The sequence below is a fragment of the Neovison vison genome, chromosome 7 (genome assembly GCF_020171115.1).
Source record: "Neovison vison isolate M4711 chromosome 7, ASM_NN_V1, whole genome shotgun sequence".
Lineage (NCBI taxonomy): Eukaryota > Metazoa > Chordata > Mammalia > Carnivora > Mustelidae > Neogale > Neogale vison.
Genome location: NC_058097.1, coordinates 149782919 through 149797749, shown reverse-complemented (window position 1 = coordinate 149797749; position 14831 = coordinate 149782919). Strand labels below are relative to the sequence as shown.

The following is a 14831-nucleotide window of genomic DNA, read 5'->3' as shown; positions in this document are numbered from 1 at the left end:
CTTGCTTCTCATCCAGTGCCAAGAGCTCCTGGAGGAGGTGGAGGGCAGGGGAGATCAGGAGAGAGGGCAGAGAATTTAACAGTGACATCCCTGGAGCCCTGAGGTTCACTGGCTCTGCCTTGGGAGCTGTGGTGAGGGTGGGGGTGGGGTGCGGTCTGGAAGGAAGCTGGTGGGTGAGGGGCAGTGGCCCAAAGTCTCTCTCTGATTAAGCTAAGACTTCATCTGAACAATGAGGCTCAGAGTTAAAGGAAGTCTTAAGACTGTAGGTAAGAGCATGGAACTTAGTACTAGAGGACTGGAGTCCTACTAGTTTAGGTGTGTTGAACTATGTATTTATCTGTAAAATAGAGCTAATAATCCTCATTCAGAGAGCTACCATAATAAGGATTATGACATAACATATGTAAAGTTTACCTAGAATACACGCAAAGTCACAGCTGTCCTTGACAGTGGTATTACTGAACATGGAACAGGAAAGCAGCTGGTGACTGTCACTGGCCCCTGCAGACACCTGTGCTGTAGACCAGGCCAGGGGCTTTGCTAGGGGCAATCCTGGTATTTGGTCATCCTCCTACTTCTCCCAGCCCAGGCCCCACTCACTTGGATGGGCTGCAGGCTTTACCAGTGCGGGGGCACATAGCTGTACGCAGGGGTCCCTTGGGCCCTGTATGTTGGCATGGAGACGGGGTGTGCCCCGATCGCGGTGTGCTGGGGTGCAGTCAGCAGGGTACCTGAGTATCCAAAGAGAAGAGTAAACCCAATGAGGCCATCCCAGGGCACTGGGATGATGAGATGAAGTCATGGCCTTTCGCATAGCTGCTCCCCAACCTGGGCCCCCACCTCCCGACCTGCTCATGAACTGCTGCCCACCCCTCCCACCTTGCCAGGCTTCATCTCCTTAGGGTAAGTTTTGCTGATGCTCCAGGACAGAGTCAATCATCCGTCTTCAGTGGCTTCCTTTTACTCTTCTTTGTATGCTCCTCCTATTCTACCGAGTGGAAACTGTTGGTTTATATGGTTGTATTTACCCCTAGCCCTGCTGTTGCTAAAGGCGGGGCTCTTATCTGTCGATAACTGGTCCCCAGGACCAGAACAAGGCTGGCACCAAGCAGATAATCAATAGCTTACTGACCTGATCTGGGGAAAGAGGCCTCAACAACCCCTTACCTTAGGGGCAGAATAAAATCCCAGCTCTCACCTCCCATCCATTAGACTCCTGGTACTCTCTTCCCTTAAGTGACTGTTTAAAAGCTGGGTCTCAAGGCACCTGGATGGCTCAGCTGGTTAAGCTGCTGCCTTTGGCTCAGGTCATGATCCCAGGGTCCTGGGATCAAGCCCCATATTGGGCTCACAGCTCAGCAGAGAGCCTGCTTCTCCCTCTCCCTCTGCCTGCTTGTACTCTATCTCTGTGTCAAATAAATAAAAACCTTGAAAAAAAAAAAAAAAGCTGGGTCTCTAAAGGTTATTCATGGCCCTCTTGACATCTCATGCTCTTCTTCTGAATGTCAGTGCATCCAGGGACTTCCCTGCTATTCCTGGGGTGTTTCTACCCAATCCACAAGATTCCAGATGGACAGGGCTCTGGTGTGATTTCTGAAGTAAGCCAGAAATGGAGAAGGGGCACTCCGTGCCTTACAATCAATTACAGGACAGGGTCTTGAGCTCCTGCCTGCTAAATAACATTGCCTCATGCCCTCCTTTATGGAACCAGAGTCCAAATACCACCATCCTTCCTCTGAACTATAGCCGTCCCACTGAACTACCTACTTCTAGCCTCTTCCATCTGACCACACCTCCACCCTGCAGCCAGAGAGTGTTTAAACCAAACCCATCTCCCCCCTACTTACACCCCTTTGCTAGCTCCCCTCTTCCCTAAAGGAATTTGGGCCTCTCCACTGTGGCTTTACTGACTGCTCCCGCTGCCCCTATTTTTTAAGGGCCTTGGACCATTTCCATTCTGTGAACGCGCTGTGCTCATGTTCTTTCCACTGCTTTTCCCTCTTCCATCCCTCTGGTTAGCTTCTGTTACCCCTGTAAGACCAAGCTCAATATGTCCTTCTCAGTGAAATCTTCCTCATCTCTGTAGACAGGGCTCCCAGAACAATTTCTCATGCTATGCTACACTTGATTCCATGATGGTGTTCTCTGGTCTGTCATGAGTTTCGGGAGAAGGGGGACAGTGAAACAGATGCTGCCCTCACCTGCTGACATTGCCATGGTGGTGCCGGCTACCATGCCCATAGCCACACCATTGGTCCTGGGGGCAGCAACAGGCGCCGGGTAGATGGCAGAGGGAATGCTGTTGGGCTGGACAACCGTGGTGTGGTGGATGACATGAGGCTGAGCAGCGTACACCGGCTGTGTGTAGTAGGCTCCCTGGGGGAAAAAAGGCTGAGGTCATACAGGCTTTTGGAGACGTGGGGTAAGATATGGAGAGAGGAGGAAGGAGGGGAGACCTTTCTTCCCAGACCCTATGAGATGGGCTCAGAGGAGCACGGGCCCAGGGACTCAAAGTATGGGCCCCAGTGGGACTCTGCGTCTGTCTTACTACATGACTACGGACAGTTCGGTATCAGGCTCAGCTTCTTGTATGAAAAATAAGGCTCCAACCCTGTCCTGCCTTGCTCCTAAAGCTGTTATGATGATCTGATGGGGTAATAGCCCTGATTTTAATATTTTAAAATGTATCTTATTGCAGTGTGCTTCTACAAGCTGCCTAAAATGTAAAGGCAGGAACTATAGCCCATGAGGAAAGATATGGATGGGGCTGGTGAATTCAGACCACTGTGTGCATGCACATGAAGCATTACTAGTGGGATGGTCACACTGGTGTGAGTCCTGCCATCTCACCTATTGGAAACTGTCACAAATGCAAAGCATTTCCTCAGATGTCTCTTACTATTTCCCTAGGCGAAGAGGTAAGGATGGAGACAGAGGTCTGAGGTGACTTCCCACTGCCTAGATCACATGGCTGCTTCCTGCTGCCACAGCCCACAGTCCTACTGACCTTTGTGGGGAGTAGACACAGGCCCCTGGATCGTCTTAATCCAGAGCTTCTCAAATGCCTCTACTAACTTCTGACAGGGGCTGCAGAATATGGGTTTATAATTCCAGAGGTCTGAGAACATAGTGCAAAGCAGTTTACCACAAACAAGAAAAATCCATCTCAGGCCTGTTGTCTGATCTTTCAAAAGTTTCCCATTCTACTCTACAAAGTAACTATTTTCTAAAGTGTTCTCCTCACTACTTGAAACCTCACCAAGAATGGTGACCCCAGAAAACTGTGCCATGTGCATACTGGAGCTCACATAGTCCCTATCATAGCATCCCCTCAGAGTACACACTCTGAAGGAGCCCAGATGGGGACATGGAGGCACAGAGAGAGAGAGAGAGTAACTTACTCAAGATCACACAGTGAACTGGTAACAGAGCCTGAGCCCTTACCTCCTCCCTGTTTAGATCATGGACTTTATCAAGGAAGGGTAGATGTGGGGGTTAGGGAGAGAAGGATGGGTCTCATCCTTACTCAACTAATAGCTCCTCCTATGTGACCTTGGACAAGTCACTCTCCTCTCTGGGTCTCAGCTTCCCACTTGTATAAAAAGGAATTGAGCTAGATGATCTCCAGGGGCCCTTGTTCCTCTGACATTCTAGGCTCTGTTAATCTAAATGACTTCATATGTAACCCCTCCAGGAGCTGAGGTGGGGTGAGAGAGTGTGTAGACTACAGGGCTATTGTTTCCATGATACCATAGTAACAACTGGCCAGAGCCAGGAACTTGCCTTCCCTCTCTTTCTCAGCCACCCCCACCCCACCCACGGCGGTGGCTCCTCCTCCTGAGGTGGGCCCAGGCTTCCAGATGCACCTACCTGGGCATACAGATTCTGCTGGGGGTAGGCACTTCTGATTGGATACATGGCCGTCTGATAGGGGTTGGGTGATGGGGAGTAGGGGGGTGGAGCAGTATTACTCTGGGTCGGTGGGACCTTGTATGGTGTCCCCGCAGTATATCCTGTACCAAGGCAATAAGAGAGACTTCCAATTAGTTGACAGAACAGCATTGTTGGAAGACAGCAGGTCCCAGTCACGACTCCCCAGACAAGGAGGGGCTGGTTCCAGGCTGGAAACACAGATGAGAACAGACAGAGAACAGGGCTCCATTCAGAAAGCCCTGGGCCCAGAGGCAGCTCCCTCAGTCCTGGTGCAGAGGGCTGCATGAGTGATTCTGGCATCTTTTATTTCTCTGGTTCTCAGGGGTATGATCTATAAAATAAAAGGCCGGAACCAGATGATCTCTTAAGGGACCGCTGCAGCATGGACGGTCTGGGATTCTGTCTGTGTACCAGGAGATGGCATGTGTGCACAGACAGAAGGGAGAGCCTCCACCCACTCGCTCCCTACCACGATCCATCTTCCTGCTTTCTCTCGCCTCCCTCAGCGGCCCAGGGTGTCCTCTGTTTCTGGTTTTCTTGTTTTCCCCCTTACTCTCTCTTTCATTTTTTCCTTATCTCTCTCTCTTTTTGGACTTCTCCTACCATGTTCCTCTTCTTCCCTGACAATTTTAAGGCAAAAAGCCCACAGAAGACACCATTCAGAGAGCCTCATCTTCTGAGATGCTAAAAAACTGCCCTACAGAGCCAGCTTTTCCTCCACTCCTGACCTTAGGTCTTGAGGCTCAGGGAAAGACCACTTCCAGCCTCAAGACCTAAGGTCAGGGGTCATAAAACTTCATATCAACCTAGAACTTAGCCCCAGCGAGTTCACAATCAGCTATTCAATAAAACTGTGCTGCCTTTGAATCTTCTGGAAAATAGAGTCAGATCCTACGTTAGCAGGAAAAACCTGAAACATAAGAAGGAACATAAGAACGTAAGAACCTGAACATAAAGAACATAAGGAAACTGAAACATAAGAAGGAACAAGACCATGTACTTTCAGAACACAAAATGAAATGATTCTATGGAAACTAGATGATCATCAAGTGACCCCCAACTCTCTTACTCAGAAAGGGCAAGTGTTTTTAGGAACTACTATTTTCTGAATTGAAGTGCCAGTGCCAGGAGACCTTGGCTTCTGATCTTGAAAGGGGTGTTGCTGGAGCTTCTTCCCTGTGCCAGCTCATTCTGGCTCATTCTGGCTCAGTCTGCCTGGCAAATCACTGGGCTTCTCCTGGCCTCAACTCAGCTCTTTTACCTATGGGATGCTCACCAAGGCCTTTGTCAGCAATATGGTACTGATTCTGCAATAAGGGACTTGGGGGCAGGGTGAAGAGAGGTGCTTTCTTGGGAGAGAATAGATCTAGGTTTCAGTTTAGGCTTTCTTCCAATTTGCAGTGACTACTGCCAAGTCAAGTCTCTGGGTCTTAGCTTCCTAGACTGTTAAAACAGAAGGCTAAGAATGAAGATCTCTTCCTGAACTAAAATCCCATTTTTCTAAAGATCCTGAGTCTCTTCTACCTATGGCAAGCTGCCACAGGGTCACAAATCTCTCATTCCACAGCACTGGCTTGGCATTCCCCACCCACCCCCGCCCCGCCCATGCTGAGGTACTCAGCAAGGAGAGCTGCTATTTTGATGGTTACAAAAGGCACCACCAAAAGGTGTCCTGTCCTCTTCCTTGGAATCCTGTCATTTAATCTTCCCCTGTCAGATCCATAGTTTGTTCCATGGGAAGCTAGTTTTGTGGTCACATGTGCTTGGGAAATAATTAGCAATGAGGATGGAGTGGAATACATGCATAAGAAGGTGGCACTTTGAAGAACTAGAAACTAACTAGATGTGGAGGTACAAGACTGCTGAGAAAGAGAAGTATGGAGCAGGGTCCTCCAAGTTTCTGGACTGTGGTGCTAATTACGATACATAGAGCAGGTGAAGCAGATACTGTAGGGGAAAAGAGGAAGTTTAGGCTTGTGACACCTAAAAGGAGACAACTGAGGGCTCCTTCACCTTGGAGTGAAGAGTAGCAGCAATGTAGAATAGAGATAAATAGGTTTAAATGAGAAATTTTAAATGACAGGATGAACTATGGATCACCAAGATAGGGATATGCAGGAGACTTTTTCCAAATTTATTTATTACCAAAACTTTTAATCATGCTATTAACATTTAAAGCACGCAAACTACAGGGGTGCCTGGCTGGCTTGGCTGGAAAGGCATGTGACTCTTGTCTTAGGGTCATGGGTTTGAACCTCACATGGGGTGTAGAGATTACTAAAAATAAGTAAACTTAAGTAAATAAATAAAACATGCAAACTACAATTTTTTTTTTGTAATCACAGCTTATTTTGGGAAGTAAAGTTTTACTGTGACATATATGGTCATGCCGTTCATTTACTTATCAACTATAGCTGCTTTCCTGCTGCAGTGGTAGTTACGACAGACACCATATGGCCCGAGAAACCTCCAACACTTATTATTTGGTCCTCTATAGGGAAAGCTTGCCAACTTCTGATTTGAGGAATAAGGTATGAGAAGTCTTGCTAGGGTGGAGAGAATCTCTTTTCTATGCAGAAGGGCAGGACACCCCTGAATCCTAAAATGCCTGCTCTGAAAGTTATACAGCACTCTGTAATGGCTATGAATAGTCCGGAGCCACACTGCCTGGTTCGAACCCCAGCCATGCTATCTAATAGCTACAGACTACAGCAGTCTCGTCATCTGTAAAATGGGAATCACAACAGCACCTACTTCAGAGGGTTACTCTGATAAGCACATTAATGAATAATTGCAAAGCCCTTCAGATAGTGCCTGGCACATTAAAAGCACTTCATAAAAGTGAGCTATTACTCTTTTCTTTCTTTGTGTGTAGAGAAATAGTAAGCTTCCTGTCCTGGGGATGTGCAAGCAAGAGACTGGTCTGCAAGACTACAGTCGTGAGGTTCAACTATGACTTCCGTGATGCGACCCAACTTGGGACACAGACTCCAGGATTCTAAGATTCTAAACCTATATGGTTTAAAATGCCATGACTTCATAATACTTTAAAGTTAACAAGCCAATGATGCTGGCATCTTTCCCTCATGCTCCCCAAGAATGTGCTCTGGAGTTTTTATCCCCAGGGTAAGCCTGCACTACACCCTCTATGCCACAAGGACAACCATCTTACAGTGTTGAGGTTTTCTCTGAGGAAAATCAAAAAGCTCCAAGAGACAGCAGGAGAATTTGGTTTCCACATCTAAGAATAACTTTGTCTGAGAATGTTTCCCTTTCTTCATGTTTTAAAATGAGATGCATACATGCTCAGCATACAAATCAGCAGCCAAAATGCCCTTGGCAGCCAAAAAGACAAGGCTGCAGAAGAAAGCCCTGCTCATTGGTCCGGACGGTTTGAGAAGGGAGAAGCAGAACTTAGAACTAAAGGAGACGTTAGAGACCATTAAGCCCAACACAAACATTTCACAGATGAGATGACGGATAGATGGCGGAGAGAGTGCAACTGCTCGCCAGGACTCAGGACTCAGTGCTCCTTCCTCCAACTACATTGGTTCTCAAGGTTTCCATCTGGGTCAGGAGGCTGCAGAAACTGCCTAGGCCCCTAGCCTGGGCTCTGTCAGTGAGCCAGGTCAATTCTTCTCTCAAGGAATACCCTCACTTGGACTAGATATTTTAGGCCATTCTGGTGCTGGTGTTCCAAGTCTCTGAGTATTTCAATGAGACTTTCATGAGCAAATCCTTTTAGAGGATTTTCTATAACTAACTGGTGGTCCTGTCCATACCACTGAGGATCAGAAATTCCCCTGGGCCTGGAGCCTGGGCTACCTTGGGTTACACAAAATTTGAGGATTTATTACTCTGCATCTAAGTAAAAGAAGCTGTTGGGCTGGATACAAAAAAAACCTCATTGATGTTGCCCACAGGAACTCAGACTCTGCTCCCTCACTGGAGGCTTGGCACTTGTGGATGGATTTCTACCTAAGTCCGAAGGTTACAGAATGAGGATTTGGGAACGCTATGCCTTAAGGACATTAGAGACTTGCATTCAACTCTCTGTGTTTCAAATGATGAACCTGGAGCTGAGACGGGGCCAGGGACCTTCCCAAAACTGCACAGCAAATCCGTGCAGAGCTGGGCTCAGAGTTCAAGGCTACCATGCCCCGGGCAGGGCTCATTTCTGAGTTATCAGTCTCTGCAGTCCAATCTTAGACATTTGGCGTATTGGCCTTTGTGTCCTTATTTCACTAAAGGCAATATCATATGACAGAAGAAAAAAAAAAAGAATCAGATCACTAGAAATTCCAGCTCTGCCTTTGGAAGAGGCTTTATGAGACCCTGTTCTTTCTATCAGATTTCTAACTCTAATTTTAGGCTCCATCAAGCAGGATAATAAATAGAGTGTATACATTAGTGAGATGAAACCATTTCAGCCCTGCCTTCTATCTTCCTGCACTATCATAAATCTTTTTTGATGGGGTTGGGAAAGCCCCTACCACCTTCAAAGGTCCTCACATCAAGGATGCCTTTTAGACGAAGCGGTTTATTGACCATCAGATATTTACATGTTGGAACAAAGCTCTATGTCTGAGTCTTGCCTTGACCCCCGAGTCTCGTTGTTCATAGCCAAACAACCTGTTTATACTGTGGAATAAACAGGAGGGAGACCTAATTACCAACAGGTTTAGCAAGTATTAGTAAAATTGAATTTGTCAAAGAATCTTGAATTTTCTGTGGCATTAGAAGCCACAAAAATCTGTGTGCTGGGAGGAACCTGGTGGATGGGGGAGGGTCAGTCGAGTCCACTTCTATTTCACAATTGCACAGGTTCACACAGGACTTGCTTAAAGAAGAACAGGTGCATTTTGGTTCTTTCCAGGAAATGTGACAGCCTTTGAGAGGACAGTGGGAATAGCTACTGGACATTTCAATGGGACTTCAGGAAGATTTCCACATAGAAGAAGGCAAAGCCTTCTATTATTCAGACATTCTCACTGTAGAAAGGGTTGCCTGTGGAGGGAATGAGTACCCTGGAGATAGGTGAGTGAAGGCTAGTTGGTCAACTATGGGCAGGGCAACCAGAAAGAATGTCCCTGCTGGGGTATGGGTGTTGAGTATACCGCACCAAGGTGACAGAATCGGGAGTCTAAAAGCTAGAGAGAACCTTAAAGATGACCTAGTCCTAGTCCTGTCCCTTCATTTTACAGTTGGAAAAACGTAGGTCCAGAACTTGGACATAAATTATCCAAGGTTACACTGAAGCATGTCTAGAATCTAACTCTTCTGGTCTCTGTCCCAGACCTCTTTCTGTTCCACTACAGTAGGTGTGTCTAAACGCATCTACAACCGTATGTGTGGATTTAAGAGAAAATATGTATGTGTAAGCCTGCTTACCTCTACGTTCATTCAGTTCCACCTGAGGCACCTGAAAAAACTCCCTACTACCCGCCATCCCTCTCTTAATGAGTAAAATTAATCTCATGGAACAAGTCAGTAAATTTAACCTGAAACTTAATCTGAGTGATATCATCTTTTTGTAGCTGTGCTGCTGGCTACTTGGATGGCAATGGACATATTACCTTTCTGAGCCTCAGCTTTCAAACTTGAATGAATGAAAACCCACCATAATAATAGGACTCTAGTGTAGGTTAAATGAGAGGGTGATTATTAAAGCAAATCCTCTAAGAGGTGAGAGTTATGTTGTTTAAAGGTAAGTTGATGTTAACAACTAGGGGCAAGTAAGTAAGGAGAAAATAACATGGGTATTTTAAAGAAAAGAAAAAAATGCAGCATATTCTTCTAATCTACTTAATAGATTAATACTTTACTGAACCCCAGACTATCAGGCCTAGTCTACAGCATCCTGCCAAGGGTACGTCAAACCCTTGCCAGCACAATTTAAGAAATAAGCACTCCCCACATCCAGAGCCAGCCACTCCTCTTTTGGACAGCTCCAACAAGGCATAAAATCTTCCTATGGAGGCCAAGTGCCACTCAGTAACTTCCAAACACGGGTCCTCATTTTACCCAGGGGAGACTTCTTCTATTAAAAATCAGGTGTGAAGGTGAAACCATCAGACACCCCGCTGAACCTCAAGATGAGTGTAAGCAATCTGACTGGCCACATGGTTTCTGTCTTCCCTGGGGTCTCCAGGTACACACACCTTGCTCCCTAAGTGTAGCTTCCACTAGGGGAGTGTTTCTCATGGGGAAGGCAATTCTGCCTCCCCAGGAGATCTTTAGAAATGTTTAGAGATATTTTTAGTTGCCATAATAAGGGTTTGCTGGCACCCAGGGAGCCGAGGCCAGAAGACTCTGCTAATATCCTACAAAGCACCAGTTAGCCCCCCACAACAAAGAATTATCTGGTCCAGATGCGCATAGGAGCAAGGCTGAGAAACCCTCTGCAGTGGGTTTTGGAGGAGACTTCTCCGTCCAAAGGTCCACTGGCCTTCAGAGATGCCCTCTGTTCTTTCCCTTGAAATGCAGTACCAGCTCTTCCCTAATTGTACTTGTGGGCCAGGTGCATACTTCCTCTTCCCTCCATCACTGCTTTATGTCTCCCCAAAGCTGTGTACATGATCAAAGAGGATGACCTTTTCCGTATGAGGAAGGTCAATTTTTTGTGTGGGTAGGAGAACCTCTTAAAACAGTATCTTCTAATGTCAGTTTTTAAAGTTCCCTTTCCTTTCTTCCTAAGAAACAAATCAGTCCCAACCAAGGGGAACAAGGAAAGGAAGAGACAGGCTGTATTTACTGAAAGCCGCAGAGGATGCTTGGTAAGTTCGGTTCTCGGTCCCGGTGTCCACTGGGAGGTGGAAGGTGCCTTCAGTACCACAGGAAGACGAGTTCTGTGGCCAGGCCTGTTTCATCAGCAGAGTTGCTTAAGGGAAGACACAAGAATGGCATTAGGCAGAAATAAGAAGTGGGCACCACCAATCACAGACACAAAGCAAGGGTCTTGTGCTGGATGGAAACATATAACCCGAGGGGCCCTGCTCAGACACACAGGATGGTTCAGCCTTTCTGAGATGGGTGAGTGGGTTGGGAGAATTGCTGACATGAACTTCTAAATGATTTGAAACTGAGGAGAACTGAGCTTACATTAAGAGAGCCAGGATTTTCTACCCACTACCAAAAACCAGGAAGATGCCTACGACTACCACCTCCTACTGCCTGACATTCCGGCCTAAGGCTCTGGGATAGTCCTTAGCCGCTTTCTTACCAATATGGAGCAACGTGGGGGCCTCCGACTGTGTACTGGGCCAGATCAACTGAGTATTCATTTTTTTATGCCTGAAATCTCACCTGGGAGGTCAATAAGTTATTCCCAAAGAGAGACCTCAAAAGAATTACCACAGGACACGAATGCTGCTGGACTGTCACCTCCTCTAAAGGGACGGAGCTCTGGCAGTTCGGAAGGCACAGGTTGTCCAGTGGGGCACTTCCCACTCCTTCTCCTGTATGCCCAGCTGGGGCCAGAGAGATAAGCCTCTTGCAAACATTTTTTTACTTCCTTGTGAGGTGCTGCTGGTGCCCCACTTGAGATGTTCCCTCATGAATTAGAGAGCATCTGCTGGGCCATTAAGAAATTATATGTCAAACTTGGGGCAGGTGTAAAATAGAGATGCGGCCCAGTTAGAAAGAAATCTGCAGAGACTTCCCAGGCTGACCTTGAAGCTCAGCTTGAGAAATTTGAAGGATGATGCTTCATATGATCTAGAAGTCAGAATGACTCAAAAAACTTACCTTCATGGTATCCTGCGGGAAAGGAGAGAGGAAAGAGGGTTTCAAAGGGGGGGAAAATGCCTAACTTTTTAGAGATTTCTCTCGACATATTTTCTCCTAGAGGAGAAACCATTTTTCACCCAAATTTCTACTTAGAGTAGGAAGAATAATTTTAACAGTATCTTTTGCACTCAAGATCTTAGACATGAGGGGTTTTAAAAACATTAGCAGGATGGGGGGGCTACAATGGCAACAGTTCAACAGGGGGCTAAGGTAAAGCAGGGCGGTATGAGAAGTATGCCTATACACTCTAATTCCACCAAGGTAAGGCCAGTCCTCCTTCAGACAGAATTCATAACCCCTCCGCCCAGCCGGGTAACACGTAATACCTCTGATTCCTTCAGTCATGGACATACTGGGGCCAGAGGAGGAGGTCAAGGACACCGTTGTTTTGCTGAACTAAGGCTAGAGGTGTAGCTGTTCTGGGCTGACACTGCACTTACATTCATGGCCCGCAATATATACAGCAGATGCTGAGATATGAAAAGGAAATCATGGGCAGGAAAGTGACACTAAAAGGAGAATTCCGGCAGAAGAAAGGGAGATCTAGCAGAATCCCATGCAGAGTCCAAAGCCTTTGCTCGACATCAGGACATGGCTCTGCAGACAATATTGGAGGAGGGCAGTCAGTTTTAGGTTTCCTTTCCCCAGTGCGGGGGTAGGGGGAGTTGGGATTAATAAAAAATCCAATTAGTGTTGAAAACTCTTATCAAAATGTCTCCAAATTTAGAACCAGCCACTCGATGTGGCTGGAAAGCCCTGGTCACTCAAAACAACTCCCTAAAAAGTAAAACATATAGTTCTGAGAAGTCACATGTCCTCAAGACCCCTTAGGGACTCCGTAAGGAATCAGGAGGCCTGAATTTTGCCACAGAGAATTTGGGTGTCCTGTTCCAGTCCAGTTTTTTTCCCCAAGTGGTGCATACTTTACCATAATTTTCATCATAAGCCAAAAGTCTGACATTAGTCTGAAGGACTGCATGACAAAGTAAATCAAAATTAACCAAAGAGTACTGAAGCCTACACTGCACTCAGCACTGAGGGGAGCGCCACGGTGGACAGGAACACACGTGGGTCATGGTCACCGCACACAAGGTATTCATGGGCCAGCTGGGGATGCAACACAGCCACACGCCAACCAGAAAGTGAACAAGACAGCATTACACACAATAAAATAACATTCCAGATTAACCAGGAAAGAAGCAAGTGCGACTGTGCCTTTGATTATGTCTTGTCTAACTGATCGAGTAAACTAAACTATGTATGTTCTAGAAGAAGTATGTATTTTCTTCTGGTTTCATTGAAACCAGAAAACAAGTACTAGTATTTTCTCTATTTCTCTATTTTAATACTTAATAATTTAAATAACTGGACAAATACGAAGACCATGAAAACCAACAAATATTAGCTGTCAACATGACTTCCTCATTGGTTGATTGTAACATATGATCTTCGTCTTCCATGTACAATTCTAAAGGAACCCATTCCATTGGTGGTAGCAATTCAGAGTTCAGTTGTGGGACAGAGACAATCCAACGGAAACTTCAGAGGCACAGTAAGAGAGAAGGCTGCTCTGGCAGGCATGCCTGCTCTTGGGTACCATGGAAGGTACCAACTCCTAGAAATGTTCTAGGTTTTGAACTGGGTGGTAAATACAAGTGCATACGTATGTCAAAATTACCAAGCTGTAGATCTGAGACTAGTGCGTGCTATGTGCTACTGTATAGGTATTATTCCTCAATTTAGAACAGAGGCAGAGAGAGACAGAGAGAACCCTTGGCAGTGAAGGGCCATGGCCCAGTCACAGCATGCTGCCCACATCCAGGTGCTGGGTTGTTCACTTCCTGGGATACGGGGCCCTCACGCCCTCTAACACTTGAACAATCTGTTAAGCACACTTACAAGGAGGAGAGGCAGCAAGGGACCATCATCCTGAATAATCCAGTAAGTCAGGAAATCTGAGTTCTAGCCTGGGCTGTGCCACTTATTAGCTGGGGGACCTTGGGCAAGTCACCTAACCTTCTTAAGCTTCAATTCTGTTGTCTGGTAACATAGCAATAATACTCTCTCCCTGACTGCTTCACACTGTTGATGTGAGGATCAAAAGTAAAGTGTCATCCAGTCTTACAGTTTCTAACTTTGGCATCTGCTCATCTTCCATCACCATGGTTCTGGACAGTTCTAATATAAGTTCCCATCATCTCTTAACAACTACGACTTCTTCCACATTGTTCTGACTTTAAACCTGCCAACTCCAATCTCCAAACTGTAATCAAGAGATATTTCTAAGACCTAAACCTGATCACAAAATCTTAAAAGCATTCCATGGTTCTCCACTGCCTCCAGGCTAAGGCTGAACTTCCTATTTGGCATTCAAGGACCCTCATGATCTAGCCCTGTGATCCCTCTAGACTCTCACTGTTCTCACTTTCCAATCCTACACTACAGCCACACAAACTCTATCATTCCAGATTATGCCAAGAAGTGTCAAATCACATCTCCGTATTTTTGCTCACATTGTTCACTCTTCCTGGTATGTCTTTCCCCAAATGCCAGCTGTTAAAAATTTATTAATCCACCAATCATGAGCTTGCCTCTACTATGAAATCTTTTCTTTTCCCTGCCCTTTGACCACAGTTCTTCCCTATCCTAGTTTCTGTGATTCTTAGAAGCCCCTGTACTTGCTGCCTTATGCGTCTCCCCCACTAAACTGTGAGTTCCTTTAGAATAGGGAGCTTGTCTTATGATGTTTATCTTTAAAGGGCCAGTGTAGGGTCTGGCACAAAATGTTTTGTGAAGAGAAGGGCTCCACACATACTTTTTTAGTATTTCTATTTCAGATGTTATAACTAGAGGGGTAAGGAAACATGAAAGCTTCTCCCACTTTTTATGGAGTCCTCTGTCCAAATTCATATATACCGAGGCAAACAAAAAATGGACTCTCCAGGGGCGCCTGGGTGGCTCAGTGGGTTAAGCCGCGGCCTTCGGCTCAGGTCATGATCTCAGGGTTCTGGGATCGAGTCCCGCATCGGGCTCTCTGCTCAGCAGGGAGCCTCCTTCCTCTTCTCTCTCTCTGCCTGCCTCTCTGCCTACTTGTAATCTCTGTCAAATAA

The 14831-nt window shown here is 46.3% G+C and overlaps 1 protein-coding gene across 5 annotated transcripts in view; it reads right to left on the bottom strand.

Moving 5' to 3' along the window:
• The window catches only part of FAM168A (family with sequence similarity 168 member A), a 199058-nt gene that overhangs the window by 6081 nt on the left and 178146 nt on the right, over window positions 1-14831 (bottom strand). For 2 of the 5 annotated variants that reach the window (XM_044258577.1, XM_044258578.1), the window contains exons 5-9: window positions 11680-11691; window positions 10688-10813; window positions 3871-4013; window positions 2202-2376; window positions 601-731 (exon numbers count right to left, since the gene is read on the bottom strand). In XM_044258577.1, the coding sequence (XP_044114512.1) occupies window positions 619-731; window positions 2202-2376; window positions 3871-4013; window positions 10688-10813; window positions 11680-11691 (569 nt within the window). In that variant the 3' untranslated portion in view covers window positions 601-618. The remainder of the gene's footprint in view (window positions 1-600; window positions 732-2201; window positions 2377-3870; window positions 4014-10687; window positions 10814-11679; window positions 11692-14831) is intronic. The other 3 variants (XM_044258576.1, XM_044258579.1, XM_044258580.1) reach the window with 2 other exon arrangements.